Source organism: Coffea arabica, chromosome 1c (genome assembly GCF_036785885.1).
Source record: "Coffea arabica cultivar ET-39 chromosome 1c, Coffea Arabica ET-39 HiFi, whole genome shotgun sequence".
Classification (NCBI taxonomy): domain Eukaryota; kingdom Viridiplantae; phylum Streptophyta; class Magnoliopsida; order Gentianales; family Rubiaceae; genus Coffea; species Coffea arabica.
Window position 1 is genome coordinate 50,493,491 of NC_092310.1, and position 19,760 is coordinate 50,513,250.

General features: G+C 36.6%; 1 protein-coding gene across 1 annotated transcript; it reads left to right on the top strand.

The window, feature by feature from the left end:
• Positions 1 to 5,849: 5,849 nt before the first annotated feature.
• Positions 5,850 to 19,321, top strand: LOC113741981 (serine carboxypeptidase-like 2). The gene is made up of 14 exons (XM_072047209.1): positions 5,850 to 6,181; positions 6,303 to 6,448; positions 7,299 to 7,375; positions 7,625 to 7,747; positions 16,065 to 16,167; positions 17,038 to 17,075; positions 17,198 to 17,299; positions 17,421 to 17,507; positions 17,958 to 18,119; positions 18,219 to 18,290; positions 18,372 to 18,490; positions 18,573 to 18,689; positions 18,794 to 18,839; positions 18,965 to 19,321. Exons 1-14 carry the CDS (start codon positions 6,024 to 6,026, stop codon positions 19,046 to 19,048), a joined length of 1,434 nt encoding a protein of 477 aa, XP_071903310.1. The 5' UTR covers positions 5,850 to 6,023; the 3' UTR covers positions 19,049 to 19,321.
• The last annotated feature ends 439 nt before the right edge of the window (positions 19,322 to 19,760 follow it).

Below are 19,760 nucleotides of genomic sequence, written 5' to 3' on the forward strand. Positions count from 1 at the left end.
CATGTTTTGGTAAAAGCTAAATCAGTACGGATCCTAGTGGAAAAACGTGATAAACTGGATAAATTGACCAAACGGACTGCTGGGAAAAAACTTAAAATAGTAAGGGTATTTTGGTCTTTTCATGACCTACGTTACTCCGATTGAGTTGAAATTTTGTAGGCACCTATAAAATACCATTCTCTACAACTTTTATGCTTTGACCTAAGGCCAATTCGGCCTCTAACATAGGGCTACAAAACCGGACAGAAAGGAAGCAAAATTTTCCAGAAATCTGGAATTTTTAATTTTTAATGCAACCTTCCTCAAATTCTTACTTCAATCACTACCAAAACCCCTTATACAACCTTAGTTACAACATGTATGCATCATACATCAAATTGGCAGCAAGTCCTCAAACCCTAGTTCATCAAATCAAAAAGGGGAAAACCTCCAAAACATGATAACATCCATGATTCACCACAAATTAAGTTACTAAGCTTAATTTAAACAAGATTGAAAGTAAAAAATTAGAGAGATCATCTTCCTTACCTTGATTAGAGTTCACCAAGTATATCCCTAGCTTCCCCTTTCCAAAATCTCACCAACAATCACTAACTAATCACTCAAAGGTAAGTTTAATCGGTTTATTTCTTTTGTTTTCTCACTTAGTAGTTTGATTCAAGAAGAAATGGAGAGATTTCCCTTGGTGTTTTCTTCCTTCTTTCTCTCGGCCAAAGGGTGCAGAAATGAAGAGGAAAGTTGTGAAATTTTGATAATAAATAGAAAGTCCTTGTCTTGGTCAAGAAGCCTTTAGGTGGCGACAAGTCACCACCTTTCATTTTTCTCTTTCTTTTCCTTGCATTTCTAGCCTTAGGATTTGGTCAAACCAGCTGCCAAGTAAGAAGACATTTTGCTCAAAAGTCAATAAGCTTGTTTGGTAAGAAAAATGGTGGTCAAGTGGTGCGTTCAATCGGTAGTGCGCGGGACCCGCCGGTTCGCGCCGTTTTTCTTAAAAACACACGTACTAGGGTTTTTTCTTCCCATTTACTAACCTTATATCATTGCTCCTATTCACATATTATTTCTCACTTAAAAGTCACTTTTAATCACCAAATTGATCCTTGGTCAGTACCAAAAATTCATCCGGCAAAAAACAATCGCGAAAACCCTAATTTGCTCAAATCTTGAAAACGAAGAATAAAACCCTACTTTCTAGATTCATTTGCACTTATTATGGAATAATTGGATAGTAGGGCTTTAATAAATGATAATTTTCAAATAAAAGGAAATTTTTAAGAAAACGTGAGGAATTTTTCCAATTCCAGTAATTAAAATTAGAGTTTCAATTAAAATAGGAAAGATTTAGGAAAACCGGTTAGTTACAAGTAAACTAGGGTTTTGACTAAAATTTTAGGGTTTCTAGTCTTTTAAAACAAAATAAGGTTTTAAATCAAACCCCAAAGAAATACACTTTAATATTTTCTTCACAAACAACCTCCTAATATTCGGGATGTTACAAAGTTATTTGATCTAATGGATTGAGACATAGGGTCAATCACAAATACTACAAGATCTGAGTCCTACACGGAAGACATGGAAAGTTGGCGGGCAATGATTGGCTTAAAATATGATATTAACCGTGCAATGAAGACGTTGACGAATTATAATAGAGAGCCAATCTTATAGTGAAAACATGGACGAATTGTAACTGGGAGTCAAACATACAATGAAACCGTGGACAATTTTTCAGCAAGATAAAGAAGATTATGTACGTTAGTCTAATTTATATTTCAATCTCTAGCAAGCTTAAGTTCCACCATGGGATTTATTCGATTTTAACCTATTTTATATCCTTTCAACTAGATTGGTCCCATATTTGCTTCTGCTTTAGTCGGTTGAACCGACCTGTGTGGTCCAATTTGTCCAAAAATTGAGTTTGGATGAGATATGATTGAAAAATTACACAAGAAACTTAAAATTTGTAGGTCCAGCGTACCAATGGGGTAGAAGGAATTGTACTCTTAAATCTCAATACATGTTAGTTCAATCATAGATATAGTTAAAATTTGTTAGGTGTTGTTTCCCCCTCACACATTAACCATGTTTCCTGCACCCTTTCACAACTATCTCCCCCTCACACATTGGGTCTTAAGTTAGAACAATATCAACCTTTTATTCGATGGACAACATTGCATTTAATTGTCTAGTAGGAGGAGTTGCCATTACTATGCTCCGATAACAATGCTGGATAGGGATGGCAATGGGACTGGGGGATCCCTCTCCCGTCTCCTACCCTGTTGCCAAACATCTCCCCCTACACCCACCCCATCCTTTGCCCTTGCTCCTCTCTCCCTTGCTCCTACTTCTGCTAGCTCTCCCCGGGATGTTTGCTGGAGAATGATAAAAAATTGATCTTGTCGCTATTTGCTTCCACAATAACTAACAAAAATTCAACATATCAACCCATTGGGGGGGGGGTGTTCCTCATTGCCTTCCCAAGTGCCAAAAGTTAAGGTTTCCCTCACACAAAAGCTATGCCAAAAGTTAAGGTTTCTCTCACACTTATAACCAAATATTCTATCGCTTCCACAATCATTACAAAATAAACTCAAAATTTACCATTCACATCGGGCCGAGGTTGGAATAACTTCAACCTTTCATCCGACAAGCAACATTTCATTCAAGTGTTTAAATTGATTAATTTTTCATTTGAAGATGAAATTGGTCAATAATTGATAGTTTAAATACTAATGTGTTATGTTAAAAAGTTTGAGAACGAAATATATCTATGACATCAATTTTAGGGATGAAAACTGTCATTTTCTCGCTTTTCTGTCAATATGTTAAGTTATAAGACGCTCTGGGATAAAAAAGGAAAATGTTTCTTTGAAAACTTTCATTTAGGAGATACTTAGGATGCGAGTTTATGGGATCCTTTATACCTTCATTGTGTTTGTACTCTTTCGTGTTGGACCTCAATAGTTCAAAGTTCTATGTTATCTCCTGCCACGAGATGATCAGTTGAAGTTTGCTAAATACAAAGAGCATAAGATCAACAATTTGTAGCTCTATGACTATAAGATTAATTATTTAGGCCCTAAAACTTACCTTTGATGATCTTCTTTTTTCTACTCTACATAAGCTAGATTGATTACATGTTATTTGGAGAAAATTTTACCATCCTGAGGTTAAAACTGAGACATTTCCATTTATGAGGGATACATACTTGGACACCCAGCGACTAAAGTTCATGAAATTTTTTACTATGTAGTCCTGTTTGCTTATTGTATGGGCCTGATTTTTTATGAACTCTACGAGGAATTCTGATGAACTATGGGAGGGACGTGGGGGGAGGGAGAGAATAGGGAAGATGGGCGGACGAGAAGGTTGCAAGCTAGTGACGTCGGCATCGGCTGGCCGACAGTGGCGGGTTGAGGTGGGGGAGAAGGAAGAAAATGATGGAAAAAGTGAAAAATTTGAGTGTTCTTCGATATTACGGGACGTGTACATTAAAAATTTTAAGATGTTTATAGAGGATTACCGTAAACAAAATAGTTAAAAAACTTGTCCATTAAAAATTAGACTAAAAACTTGCATGCGAGACAGGTTCGGGAACTGACCGAGAATTGTACTACAGTTGTAAGGCCACAATTATGGTATTGGATTTGGACCTCACGTAGAACTATACTATAATTGCACGGAGTTTCGCGTTCCTCGTACATGAACAGCAATTGGCCCACGATAATTTGAAGCAAAACGAAAACAAAGGACGAAAAGATTAAAACCGATTTTGCCAATTAACGTCAAAGAAATATTTTGACAAAAACTAGGAAAGTCTTCATTGTTGGTCCCCAAATCTGCAATGAGCAATGATTAAACTTTTATCTTACCGAAAAAGAAAATTGAAATCGACTAACCTATTATTGGAATCCAAGCACGAAATAAACAACTAATAAAACATCAAGTTAATAACAATTCAAAGAAATGAGTCAAAAACAAGAAAATACAATTGACAGGAAAGATTTAACATGTTCATAGTAATAACCCATTCTTTATTATGAAAAAAGTTCATATAAAAATACAATTTGAATTCTAAACCCAAACCTTGTGTAATATTTCTCATATACCAAAGTCCTTTTTCTCACTCTCATCTATAACACATGACTCCTTTTTGTGTACTTTAATTTATGATATGACAGTCCCCTTCAATTTAAAGGATATATTACTTGACAAATATTTCAATAATAATAAAAAAAATAACTTACCTGATTTCCAAACGTATATAAATACATATAAATTACTAGAAACTATTTACTTGTCACACAAAATAAAAATTGCCTAAACAATATAAGTAATTTCCTAATAATCTCCACCAAAAAGCTTGATATGTAGTTATACATACCGAATTATTACGTTGTTGCAACGTCCATACATAGCTAATCCGAGTCCAACCTTTAGCTGACTTAAGTTTGTAGGATTTTCCTTTTCAGCAGCACTTACAACTTGAAAGTAATCTTGGATCCCTTTTTTAATTCTACTCTCAACTATTGAGGTAATCAAGTAACAAATTTTTTTTTTTTTAAATAATCACCATACTTCTTACCTTCACAATATTGTCGCACCCATGTGTGCCTTTTAAAATCCCACCATTAATGAAAACCTCGTAACTTTGAGAGTCTCGGGATGCATAAGAGTTAGATTTTTTTTTTTTTTTTGATTTTTTTGATACACGTGTCATACCGCTCAAACAACAAAGCTGAAACACATCCAACATCAAGTACACACCATTCGAAATTGTTAAGAACATTTCCACTAAATTACATCCTAATTTAACATTGGACTCTATGTTTTTCCGTGTCCTCTAAATCACTTGCCCAACTTTACTGTCAAATATCCTCTATGTTTGTTGTCTTTCGATCCTTTCCCTTCAATGCCAAGACTTTATGACATGAACATTCTTTTTCTATTAAATTATTAAATTGAAAATTACCGCAACTCACTTAATATCAATAATTAACCAAAACCTAGCTATGATATTATACCAGATGCTGAGATCCAAGAGCAAACGAAGAATCATTGAAAAATTAAGTGCATGACAATTTAAAGGAAGCAAATAAAAAACATGAAACTTCGAGCAAATACAAAATTAATGTAGTTTGATTCAATTATTAAATCTATATCTATAAAGACAAAACTCGATATGTGAGAAAAATACAAAAATCTAATTTGAATTCCGATGCAACCGTACTATGACATTTCTCACGTAGCAGGGAGCTCTGCCCTCATTCTCATTACATGCTACTACTTAAAACAAAAATAAGGCAATTTTCATAACAAGGTAAATTTTATTCCGTCCTTACGCCACCTTTTAAGAAGAAAAGCTTAAGTATGACACTTGGTAAAGAAAAGTGCACGTAACTTGAAAGTTGGGTGGCAACTTCAAAAAATTCTTTAATAAACCAAACTCGTATAATTTTTTAACACATGTCAAGCATTGTATGATTTATAATTTGCTTGAAACATATTTCAAGTCGTTAAAATGAGAGAGCTCAAAGGATAGGGAGACCTTTTTCTTCGTTTTTTTTTTGATAAATTCTTCTGATGAGTTGCTTTGTTTTGATCGATCATTCATTGGTACTTGGCAGATTTCTTCTTTTCGCAAACATCTGGACAGTTATTTATGTACGGTTAAAATTTAGGTAAACTTAGTTTTCAAAAATTTAATAGTTGAAATTGTATTACACACCATTTGACCAAGCAATGTAACGTAATTACCATCTTTGAAAACCGGTGCTAAGTCTTTTCCATGCCCCTTTACAGTAAAGCTATCATTTCGAATGATAGTTCGATCCGGCAATGCATGAGTTGGCAAACAAGACATTTGTGTTGCTAGAGTCAGTTAAATTTGTGGCTCCGATAAGGCGATTCTCTGTAGACATAGCAGCTTATGGGTTAGAGTTCCAAAGTTCCAAGAACTCTATCCAAGTGTCTGGAGTCTAAAGTTGCTCTGCCTAGTGCCCTAAACGAGAGATAGGCCAAGCTCTATGGAGAAGTTGCAGGTGCTCCTAAGGCATCCTATCTTCTGCAACCTGTTCTTGCTGCTAGTTTATGTTCAAGCATGTTCAAACCTTGCTATGGCTGGTTCCATAGTTAAGTTTCTTCCAGGATTTGAAGGACCCCTCCCCTTTGAACTCGAAACCGGGTGAGCCACTAAGTATAACATATATATATATATATATATATATATATATATATATAACACTAGAAATTAACATTGATCAAAACTTAGAAGAAATAGTTGATCCATTTTCTGATATTATCAGGTATATTGGGGTTGGTGAATCAGAGGATGTGCAGCTCTTCTACGCTTTTATCAAGTCAGAGTCAAATCCTCAATCGGATCCTCTTATCCTTTGGTTAGATGGAGGCCCTGGCTGCAGCTCATTTATTGCACTTTTCTTTGGGACAGGTGAATTCTAATGCCTTACACTTTGCATTAGGTGTCACCCAAAAAAAAAAAAATTGCGGCACTTTTTTGTTCTTGATTTTGTAGAATCTTGAAACCTGGAGGGTGCAAAATTGTAAAATGTTGAGTCGGATTCAAAATTTTTGAAATCGATAATTTAAAATTTGGAACTAAAATCGGTTTTTCGATTTTGAATTATGCAAATTTGGTTCGAATTCAATAATAGAATTTTTCAAATCAAAATTCGAAATTCTTATTTCGATTTTAAATTTATTTTTCATGTGTATGTAATATAACATTTACATAATAATAATAATAATTTTATATTGAAATTGGAATTTATCGAATCTCGAATTGAATTCGAATAAGAAATTTTGATGCCAAAATTCCAAAAAAATATCGATTTCAAAATTTCAAATTACTGATTTCGATTCCGATTCAAACTTCGTACTTGAAACTCTGCAAAAAGACAAAAGACGTTGTCTCGTTGATGAAGCTTTGTGTAAGGTCTTTTGTTTTGTTTTTTGGGTAAAAGTATTAATTTTATTGAATAGCATCCAATTGTCGCGAGTAGCAACTGCTACAAACCTCTATACAATAACTAACTACACATTCACATCAAATTAAAGATGCACGTAGAAAAGCCCAAAATATAAACTAAGCTCCAAAAGCACACACCTATATAATTTTTCATATGTATTGCTATAATAAAATTTTTGAAAAACATTTCTAAAACCAGCTAATTCAAATGGAGTCATAATCTTTATTTGTCTTTAATGTTCAAGTGATGATGACTGATAAACTGGAGTGTCAGCATTTGATCAAGTCACTGGCTCGTGATTTTCTGTTGCAGGACCAGTAACTTTCGAGCCATTGTCGTTTGAAGGCACTCTGCCCAAGTTGGTATTAAATCCCTATACTTGGACCAAGGTAAACTCAAGAATTGAGTTTCTCTTATCTTTTATTTTATATCTTAGACTCATAGAAGTGTTACTTAGTATTTATTATTATGTGATGTATTCTAGATGAAAAGGTTACTGCGATACATATATAAATAAGGTTCCAAAATATTTTTTTTGAAATAATGTTCAAATCATCTTTATCCAAACAAACCTAATTTTCAAGATTAAGAATTCGAGTTGACTGCAAGATTGAGAATCATTTCTTGTTACTTGTTAGGTTGTAAGCATCATCTTTCTGGATTCGCCAGTAGGAACTGGTTTTTCTTATGCTAAGACTGCACGAGCTTCTCAATCTTCAGATTTTCTAGCCTCTGATCAAGCTTATGAATTTATCAGGAAGGTACACGCCCATCACTCAGCTAATTAATGAATCGTAAGGCTTCATGGAACTTTGGACAATTACTAATCAGGAAAATGCCATATTTGTCTCTAGACCCTTTATTATGCAAAAAGACCAGTGTACTATCATTAATTATTTTCCTTCTGAATAGTGGAATCCTGCATGGCTCCGCCCAAAATTGCCTCCATTGGATTCAAGTTCTCTATGAACACAGTTTTGATTGTATAGAACAGTTGACAGTGGAAGATGAATAAAAGTTGCATCAATAATAATTGGCTAAGGTAGTTGATAGGGTGAAACACCTCAAGAAAGCTCATCAAAAAGCCCAATATGTAAGTCAGGAAGCCAATCCTGACCCAAAAGTTTAAGTCATTAGATCTCGGGCCTTTATTTACATATTAATCGCTCTTTCTTCATCTCTCGGATCAATGTAGGACGTAATCTTTTACTCACGAATTTAACAGTAGTTTTGGCAGTTAGCGTCGTGGAAGCTATAGTAGAGGAGGAGGTCAGGCATGTGGCTCTTGCATGGGGAAAGATCCCAAAGTCTCATGAAACTTGGCAATCTCTAGAATGGAATATCCCATTCACAGTGTTTAGTCAGCGAAATGTTTTGATACCGGCTCCTATGATAATTAGTTTAACATGTATAATGAGATATTCTATCTCTTATACAAACTTGTCCCATATCAATAAACTTACAGTTTTACCTTGAAAACATAGTGGAAGATGACTAATTTTGAATTTGATGCTTACAATTCAATTTTGGGTACAAATTTCAATAAGCGGGGCAATTTATTGTCTTTTCGCATGTTGTTGTATCTTGACAGGGTGTCGAAGCTTGTGCAATAATAAATACCTGCTCAAACTAAAAGTAATTTCTGTAGATAATGGTAAGCAGGGTCGAATCCACAGGGATTGGGAGTAATTGTTTCTTCTCAAATTCACAGTGACAATGGGGTGTTTTTATGCAGAAAGTGACAATCAAATAAATGCAAATAAAATCTAAGAAACTACTAAAAATTAAATAACAAATTACCAAAATCAAATGAATGATAATTAAGGATCTAGCCAAGGAATAACTTCAGCAATGGTTCACCTAATTGATCATCGATAAGCAAAGGCAATTCCAATTATTTACTAATAAATAGGTTATAACTACCAAACAAGCGATGGCAGTCAACCCCTCCTTACTGTGTCGGTGATCAAGATACGCCCGTTAATCACTGCTCTAATTGAGAAATAATCAAGGTACGCCCGTAGAATTTAATTCCCCAATTGCCTTACGTATTAGAGGAGCTCTATTCTAACCAAATAACGCACTACCAGGGTTATTTTAGATTAGCCCGCGTATCCCCCTGACACAAGTCTAATTATGCCAGTTGTCACTATTTTGAGGCAATTAAACAATTACAGATTTAACACCTCAATTGACAATAGATTATTAAATTAACTAATTATCCGGATCCAAGACAATCAATTAATTAAACAACCATAAGCACTGCAACCAGGGAATATGCGAATACCAATGAATAAAAAGAAAAGATAAAATTAAATCGATCTCACAAGTTTAGGCGACCCAAAGCATCCGTTGTCCCTTGACTAGACAAAGGGATTTAGTTCATGTTTGCAGAACAAAGCCCAAACAGAATTGCAGAGAGAGACGCAGCCATCAATCAGGCAAATGCCCAAGTTCAATTCGTTTGAAGGAGTAAGCTAAGCTATCCTGCCATGCGTAAGAAAAGTAAAAAGCAAAGCTCCAGGAAAAGTCAACAATAAAGCTCCTAAGCTACAGACGAAAGACTAAGCAAAGCCAGCCATCCTTTCCTCTCTGAAGCATTCTACTCTAATGCCTCCCCATTGTGCGGCGGCTCTCCTCCGAGAGGAGGAAAATTCGAGAGCCCAAGAAGACTTCGGCCTCCTCCTTTTAATGCTGTCTGCGGGCCAATTACCAAGAAGGGTTGTGGTTTGATATTCCAAAAATGTCCCTAGATGCCTGCTACTTGAACTCTTTCTTGATAACTGTCAAATTGGCCTTGATTGTGATATTTTTGTTCTACTCCCTGAAATAAATATAAATTACGAAAAGTGAGTAGAATCTACTAATTAATTCACATCAGGTCAAGTAATAGGGAAAATTAATAATAAAATAAATGATAAAATTGCAACCTATCAATTTCTCCCACACCTAAACCATGCTTGTCCTCAAGCATAAGAAAAGTACACAGACACCAAAATTTGATAATGGTCATTGCTCTATCCAACAAATTGCCAAGGTACCAAGAAAAATAATAATCAAGCATCAATGGTCAAGTCCAAGAAACATCACTCCGGTTAGCTTCTAAACCACAAACTCCTCTAATTTTAAGTTAACTGATCTAAGAAAAAGGAATAACGCATAACATTTATCAGCAAATGGTCCAACTATTAACCAAAATCTCAACATTAAATCCATAATTCGGCAAGCTGACTTTTATTACACACTAATACAACCTTCACTTTTTTTTCACATTTTTTCTACTTTTCTCTCTTTTTTTTTTATTTTGATTTTTTTTCAATAGTAACAAAAGACTTAGTCGCTAGCCATTTGAGCCTTTTGACGCGAACTCCAACATTGGCCAGATGAAGGAGCCCGGTTACTCAGCTGCTATCGCCACGTGACCACGTACTCATAGGAATTACTACCTTTTGACCCGAGAATCAACACTTTTAGGTACAGATCCCCGATTACTCAGTAGTAACTAATAGCGGAGTACAGTCAAGTTTATTCATAGCTAAAAATCACAAAAACTCAATATAACACAAGAACCAAAAGAAAACTTGCATCAGCTAGCCTTATTTTTAAACATGGAGAACTAAAGTTAATAATCGGACCAATTCACATGAAAATGCCAATAATCATTCCCTATGCCTAGGAAAGTTAACCAAAAATTGTAAGAGTAAAACAATCATTGATATTCACCAAAGAGATGTTTTTGGATTCAACCACATGAACTTGATACTCTTTTATTATTAAAACTTGGCAAAAGTAGAAATAGAGGCAATAATCCAACATCAAACCTTGGCATGCACTTACGAGTCAATCACAAAAGAAGAAAAAGAAAATGAACGAAAGACACTAGCACCATAACTGCTCCCCCCACACCTAAATCCTACATTGTCCTCAATGGAGGTAATAAAGTAATGAAAGTGAAGAGGACAACGAAACTTCCCTCTTTGAGTGGCCAAGAGGTAGGCGGCGGCAGTGGAGGAAACCAATGTGGTAGAAGTACGCGGCCAAGGTCTGAGACAGCTCAACTCAATTCAACCAGCAAATGCAAAACTCTGTCTATCCAAAATCTCAACAAATAGCTCCAGTTGGCCAGTTAATGCCTTAACTCAGAATCAGCAATTTCAACATTGAGAGTTTAGGTATTTGACAATAACAATTCAGTCACAAGTTCTTGGCTGTCAATTAGACAGCCAATCAGATAGAATTACCAAATCTAGTCAAAATACCCCAACCAGTACCATTGGTGCACCCCACAGATAATGAAGCAACTTAAATGGCAAACCCAATCAACAAAATGTACATGTGAGGCACCCAAGGTCTATACAAATGTCCCAACAAAGCAGCGATTGCAATCAATAATCAGTAGTGGTCCTAATTTACTCAAATACAGAATTAATGCAGCCCAACAATTCAACTGGATGTACCCACCTTGACAAGCAAAGCAAGTGGCACAGGTTTCCCAAGTCAACAGGCAAAAAAAAAAAAAAAAAAAAAAAACAGGATTAATCAACTCAAAGTCCCAACAGAGAGTTCAATTGATTCCAATCATCAATCCCAGCAACATACGTTCCAAATAAGCAAGCGGGTGTTAAGGAGAGGAGGTACCAAATTTCAATTTCAGTTACTCCACCAGTACCACTGGTGTAGCAAATAATGGAAGAGGAATCGCACACGACCAATACCAAATCACCGGTAAACCAAAATAACAACTAACACTGCCATCACTTGAGAATCGTAACAATCAAAACACAAACAAAGCTGCCTCCCAATTAGCAAATGACAATTCACAAATCCAGCCCACCCAAAAACTGGACAAATGTACCCAAAAGTTCAACAAATATTCGCAAGAGTATGGCAAACTAGGAATGAACAAGATCTGGGTCAAATATCACAACCAGTACCACTAGTTTACCACACAATTGAAGAAATAACCCCCAACGGCCAACAATACCAATTATTGAAAAACCAGACAGCACCAATGAATATTAAGAAATTGGGGAATAAATTCCAAATACCTCCACCGAAGAGAGTAGCGTGCGAGGTTGGCTGGGGCTGTTGGCAGCGTCCAAGTGCTTCGGTGGCGGCGTTGGCTCGCGATGGAGCTGCGACGAAGCTGGCTATGCGAGCAGAGAGGGACCAGCGGGCTAGAGTGGCGCGCGCAGACAGTGGAGGGAACTTCAGCAGCGGCTGCGGTGGAGAGGTGGGTGAGCTGTGATGGCGGCGCGCGGGAGATAGGCGGCGCTGCTGCTGCGGTGAAATCGAGCTGGTGGTGGCGCAATCTGGCGTGCGGTGGTGGAGCTTCGTGCGCAGAGCATCTGGGTTGCGCGCGAGGTAGAGCTCGGGTGGAGGTGGCGGCGGTAGCTCACGGTGGAGCTGTGGGCAGAGTGAGGGCCGCGAGGGAGTCTCGGTCGACCCAGAGGAGAACAGGGGAGAGGAAAGAAAGAAGGAAGAAGAAGAAAGAAAGAAAGAAAAAGAAAGAAAAGAAAAAGAAGGAAAAGAAAAGTTTTTGTTTTTTTTTTTTTTCAGGGAAAGACTCCCCCTTTTTTTTTCTCCTTGTTACTTACTTGAAAACAAAATTTTTTAATTTTTTTTTTTGAAATTTTTTTCATATATTATCTTCTTTTTTTTTTATTGACAAAATTTATTTTTGGAATTCAAAAGTAGAGATTAACAGGAAATCAATAATCGTTCTTGAGTTTCTTTGAATACTTACCTTTCCCGCGAACGTGACGCGAGCGCGTCATGAGGGCAAGAGAACTCCCAGAAGTTTCAGAAGTTTCTGATCGTGAGCGTCCTGCACATCACCACGCGGGCACGTCATGAGGGCAAGAGAGCTCCCAGAAGTTTCAGAAGTTTCTGATCGTGAGCGTCCTGCACATCACCACGCGGGCACGTCATGACTGAAGGGCACCTATAAATCAGCAAAAACGAAAACTGAAATCCAAAATCAGTCGAATTCAAGGAGAGCACATCTAAACTACCTCACGAAAATGAACAAACAATTAAAAGGAACAATTGGGTTGCCTCCCAAGGAGCGTTTTTCTTTAATGTTTTTGGCTAGACATTATTATGTTTTACTCATGGAGGATAAAATCGTGTGACTCGTCTTAATGCTTCATCCTCTATATAGTCCTGATAACCCTCGTAAATAGAATAATCTTTGAGCTTACGAGCTACGGGCTTCCATGGACTAGTGAATGACGCCAAACGAGTCGATGATAATTTGCATTCTCCATTCACTCCTCCCTCACTTGCATTTATTGGTTCAAGATATCTTGCCATCGCCATTCTTAATTTATTCCTGTCATGAAATTCAAAATTGTCTGGTATAATAAAGTCAATTTCGTTAACAGGAATTGAAGAGTAAGAGTCAGGAGAATATTGATGAAGGAGTGGAGGAGATGTCACCGCATTTGGAGATTGTTCACTGGATTCATTCACTTGAATGGGTTGCGGTTGGGGTTCCATTTCTTCCTTTTCGGCTTCTTTTTCAACTGCATCTGTAGATTTCTCATTTTGACACTCTTGCATCTCCTCATCACTAGTCAGGCAAATTGCACTCTCATTTTCTTCTAGATCAACAATGGTTTTCGAGGGCAATTCTTCCATTTGAGAAGCCAATCGATTCATTCTGGATGTCAATAGACATAGTTGATTCGCCAGATAACTCATTGCATCCTTCATCATCTCATTCCTCATTTGTGTCTCCTGTTGGGATTTGTATGTATTAATAAATAACTCACCCAATTCCTGAAAAGACATACCTGACAGGGACGATAGTTGTTGAGACTCTTGCTGTTGAAAATCCATTGGCCCGGTCGCATAATCAAAATTGGAATTATCCCACCATCCTTGATCATACCCGTTTGAATAAGGGTCATACTGCATTTGATATAGGGGTGGAAAATCTCCAAAAGTATCAATTGGAGCACTTAGATTGTCTTGAAATGCGGGGCATGTGTCAGTTGAATAACCTGAGTCAAAATAAGTTCCACAATTTGCAACAGTCCATTGATCATTAGGAAAAACATGAGTCTCATACTGCTGAAAATTCATTGGCCCCGTTGTATAATTATAATTGGAGTTATCCCACCATCTTTGATCATACCCGTTTGGATTAGGGTCATACCACGTTTGAGACCAGGGTGAAAATTCTCCATAATTATCGAATGGGACACTCAGATTATCTTGATATTCGGGGCACATACCTGTTGAATGATCCCTGGCATAACAAATTTTACAAGTTGCAGCAGCCATTCTTTTTCTAATAGAGTTTACTGCCTCTGCATATGCAGACTTAGCGAAAAAACTAGTCACATCGCATTTTCCGGAAACAAAATCCAGTATCTCACCAAAATACGAAGTGTTAGAAGCCATAAAAAAAATAAGAGAAAAATAAAAATAAATAAATAAAAATAAGATGAACTCAAAAAGAAACAAATTAATCTGGCACCAGTCCCCGACAACGGCGCCAAAAATTGACAGGGTGTCGAAGCCTGTGCAATAATAAATACCTGCTCAAACTAAAAGTAATTTCTGTAGATAATGGTAAGCAGGGTCGAATCCACAGGGACTGGGAGTAATTGTTTCTTCTCAAATTCACAGTGACAAGGGGGTGTTTTTATGTAGAAAGTGACAATCAAATAAATGCAAATAAAATCTAAGAAACTACTAAAAATTAAATAACAAATTACCAAAATCAAATGAATGATAATTAAGGATCTAGCCAAGGAATAACTTCAGCAATGGTTCACCTAATTGATCATCGATAAGCAAAGGCAATTCCAATTATTTACTAATAAATAGGTTATAACTACCAAACAAGCGATGGCAGTCAACCCCTCCTTACAATGTCGGTGATCAAGGTACGCCCGTTAATCACTGCTCTAATTGAGAAATAATCAAGGTACGCCCGTATAATTTAATTCCCCAATTGCCTTACGTATTAGAGGAGCCCTATTCTAACCAAATAACGCACTACCAGGGTTATTTTAGATTAGCCCGCATATCCCCCTGACACAAGTCTAATTATGCCAGTTGTCACTATTTTGAGGCAATTAAACAATTATGGATTTAACACCTCAATTGACAATAGATTATTAAATTAACTAATTATCCGAATCCAAGACAATCAATTAATTAAACAACCATAAGCACTGCAACTAGGGAATATGCGAATACCAATGAATAAAAAGAAAAGATAAAATTAAATCGATCTCACAAGTTTAGGCGATCCAAAGCATCCGTTGTCCCTTGACTAGACAAAGGGATTTAGTTCATGTTTGCAGAACAAAGCCCAAACAGAATTGCAGAGAGAGACGCAGCCATCAATTGGGCAAATGCCCAAGTTCAATTCGTTTGAAGGAGTAAGCTAAGCTATCCTGCCATGCGTAAGAAAAGTAAAAAGCAAAGCTCCAGGAAAAGTCAACAATAAAGCTCCTAAGCTACAGACGAAAGACTAAGCAAAGCCAGCCATCCTTTCCTCTCTGAAGCATTCTACTCTAATGCCTCGCCATTGTGCGGCGGCTCTCCTCCGAGAGGAGGAAAATTCGAGAGCTCAAGAAGACTCCGGCCTCCTCCTTTTAATGCTGTCTGCGGGCCAATTACCAAGAAGGGTTGTGGTTTGATATTCCAAAAATGTCCCTAGATGCCTGCTACTTGAACTCTTTCTTGATAACTGTCAAATTGGCCTTGATTGTGATATTTTTGTTCTACTCCCTGAAATAAATATAAATTACGAAAAGTGAGTAGAATCTACTAATTAATTCACATCAGGTCAAGTAATAGGGAAAATTAATAATAAAATAAATGATAAAATTGCAACCTATCATATCTTAATGTGTACAATTGGTTTGCTAGGGCCTATAGTACACAGTGCAATTACAACTGCCAATTATAGAGGCTCGGGTGGGCGATATTTGTTGCGTTTTTATCCATTTGAACCTTGAGTTAAAAGTTTGATTTCCCTTGAAATGGGAAAGAAATTATTGTTAAAAAGATGTTTACCTTTTACAAGATTGGTTTTGATATTTGATTATACTGCAGTGGCTACATGATCACCCAGAGTACAAGTCGAATCCATTCTATGTTAGTGGAATCTCGTATGGGGGCATTCCTGTTCCAATATTAACTCAACTTATATCAAATGGTAAGATTTTTTCAATGTGGCTCTTTACCCTGGGGAAGTTTTTTGGTTGTGTTACAATCTGATTATTGAAATTGTTATACAGAGATACATAGGCGTTGTAAGAGATCTGAATATACTATAAATGCTTTCTGTAAGCTTGTAGTATATGCGAAGTCTCTTTAGGTAGGAATATAGTTGCCTCCCAAAGAAATACCATTCCAGTAGAAATGTGTTGCCAATCCAAAGATAAGAAGCTTGGATGTCACACACTCCATTTGAACAATGATTTCCATTGGGAGTTCAGTCTAGATTTTATCAGGACAACTTCGTACGTCTAGCATTTCGAATGGGGTAAAGAATAAAGAAACTTTACAGTTTTTAACTTGGGACTTTGCTCGTGAATTTTGTGGCAAATTTTTATATAAGCTTAACAAGTGCAATTGGGTTGTGAGGAATGATGGCTTCTATATCCGTGAGAAGGTATTTTCTTGCGTTTATAATAGGTTGATGAAAGTGAAAGTGTGGTTGTAGGTCGCAAATTATATTTTGTTTTGGCAGGAAAAAAGATGAACAAGATAATTACATACAATTGCCACCTTAAGCTAAATGGGTTTTATTAACATAATGCAGAGCTTTAAGACGGGGAAAAATGGTTAAAAGTTCCCTCAGAAATTTGCGGGCTTTTTATTCTTTTCTGTCCATATGTTAAGTTATAAGACGCTCCAGAACAAAGCAAGAAAACGTTTCTTTGACCAGTTCAGATTTCTACATTATCTCCTGCTACAAGATGATCAGTTGAAGTTTGCTAGATACAGAGAGTATAGGATCAATGCTTTGTTGCTCTATGACTATTAAGCCCTAAAACTTACATGTATTTTGGAGTTATTCCAGGAAACAAGGACGGCATTGAACCGCGTATTGATCTTAAGGTCTATACCTTTGATGATCTTCTCTTTTCTAGTCTACCTAATCTTGATTGATTACATACTATTTGGAGAAAAATTTACCATCCTGAAGTTTAAAACTGAGACGTTTCCATTTATGGCTTCAGGGATACATACTCGGAAATCCAGTAACGAAGGTTTCAGGAATTCTGAACTATAGGGTTCCGTTTGCTTATGGGATGGGGCTGATTTCTGATGAACTCTATGAGGTAACTTATTTCTTTTGTTTGTTACCTATTGATATCTCAGAATACTGTCATTTGTCACATGCATTCTTACAATGTAAAATTATCCGTGATTTTCTGATTGACCTGTATATTTACAATGCAGTCCTTGAAGGTTAGCTGTAAAGGGGAATATGAAATCATAGATCCCAGTAATTCAGTGTGTTTGAAAAATATGCAGGCATACAATGAGGCAAGGAACCATATCTATGCAATTTTTATGTGACTCTATTTTCAAAAATTAGGCAGGGCCTAATGGATTTACTTAAAGCACCCCCTAAACTCAAGAAAGAGGGACAGAGTTGAGGATTGTCAGTATAACCGTTTCTGAATAGTGTAATATCATTTGAAGAAGCAGTAATTCATTGTAACTTACTCGTACAATTTCGTAACAGAGTTGCAGTTAATGTTAGGGGCTTACGCGAGCAGTGATCGAACATCATACTTCTGTTACAAAATTGTAGAAGTTAACAATGAATTATAATTTATTCAAACAATAACACACTTTCCAGAAACGGTTGTACTAACAATTGGTTGCTAGCCCTTCCCTTTAATTTGCTGGCCACAGAGGTGAAAAGGTAGGAAGAATCAGAATAAAGGAACGGGCAACCAGAATGATGGTGTTAATATTTTGCTTCTGCAGTTGGTTCGTAATATTGAGGTACAACATATCTTGATTCCCGTATGTCCTTCCCTTTCACGAGAGCCAAATAAATTATTCACTGGTGGGAGATCCATTATACAAATGTTGTATAAGAAGTTTGAAGAGCTAGACGTTCGGGAATCTACTCCAGTCAAATGCCTAGTAAGATACCACTGTAACGTTCTATGTAAACTCGCGGATAAGAGCATCAGTTCTTGTTGCACAACTGATGGCGTTTCTTCTGTTCACTGGCAATCGTAGACGGATTTGATTATGCTCGTTCAGCACTGGGCTAACAACATGAGTGTCCAAGAGGCCCTCCATGTGCGAAGGGTATGTCTAAATCGAGCACTATGGTATGTAGCATTTGAATGCTGAAGCAAGCCTGAACTGATTTCTGTAATCACATTGCAGGAAACTATCGGACAGTGGTTAAGATGCAATGATTTCTTGCCATACACACAAAATGCAGCGAGTGTTGTACCATATCATGCAAACCTTAGCTCTAAAGGTTATAGATCCCTTGTATACAGGTTTGGTACCTAACTCTGAATCTTGATGCATTTAGGTTAACAGCAGTGATTTTAAGTACTGAAAGTGGAGTACTTTGTGATGCTGTGGTGACCATGATCTGTTGGCCCCGCACATTGAAACTCAAGCATGGATAAGATCTCTACATTACCCAATTATTGACGATTGGAGACAGTGGATTCATGAAGGCCAAGTTGCCGGGTTGGTTCAAGATTGAAAATGTTTCTTTCTTGATTACCATTAACACGAGATAAAAGATAACTTTACCCAACTCATCTAAATTTGTTCTGTTTTCCTGCTCCCAGCTATACAAGGACCTACGCAAATAAGATGACATTTGCAACAGTGAAGGCAAGAAATTCCTGTTTCTATTGCTTCAGTGCAAGATTTGTTCACATGGTAACGACTAACAAGAAGGTTAGAACATTCTTGGGACTAACTAGCACCCCTTTTTCTTTTTCTTTTTTTGGGTGAAGGGAGGAGGCCATGTTGCTTATGAGTTCAAGCCTGCCGAATGCAGAACTATGCTTGAGAGATGGATATCGTATCAGCCTCTCTAATCAGTTGGCATGTGGATATGAACAGCTTTGATCACTTCTGAGCATCAAATGTTCCACTGTTAAATATAAATTATTGTGACTTTGGGTCATGAGACGCTTCTACTCCAAGTCTCCAATGGATTGCCAAGTGAATAAAATGAAGTAGTTAAAATGGGAATCACGTTACGCCTCCAAACCTTTCTATATGACTGTTGAAGCTTTTACTTTGAAAATGTGTCATTGAATTAAATTTCCTCAATTTTGCAATAAATAAAATTTTGAATTCACAGGAAAGTACAGATTTGGCAAGGAATTCAAATATTTTTTTAAAAAAAATTGTTACTCCATTAAACATGAATGGAGGGAATCTACCAAAGCATTTAAAAGGTGAAGAGGAGTAGGAAAAGGAATTTCTTATTCATAATTGAAAAGCAATTTTCTTGAGAACACTTTTAAAACCTAAAGAATATCAAAAGAAGAAATCCCTCATGTCTAGGACTAATCTAATCACTTTTTAAGCAAAACTGTGACTCAAAAGTATCTTAAAAGCCTTTTTTTTTTTTTCTAGATAGCCCTAAATTACGTATTTGTGATTACGTATGATCTAGTCATCGAAAGCTCACACTTGAGTAGAGCCGAACTTGAGAAATTTAATAGATCAAATTGTGCTATCCATCTTACCAAATGATGCTGACTTAATATGGACTATTGAATTTTTTAAAACCGCATTTTC

Bases quoted from the DNA above. Each gene is read 5' to 3' on its own strand.
- LOC113741981 (XM_072047209.1), top strand. From the start codon at position 6,024: ATGGAGAAGTTGCAGGTGCTCCTAAGGCATCCTATCTTCTGCAACCTG. The intron at 16,168-17,037 runs GTAAGATTTTTT...GAGTTATTCCAG, and splicing joins AACTCAACTTATATCAAATG to GAAACAAGGACGGCATTGAA. The intron at 17,300-17,420 runs GTAACTTATTTC...TTTACAATGCAG, and splicing joins TTTCTGATGAACTCTATGAG to TCCTTGAAGGTTAGCTGTAA.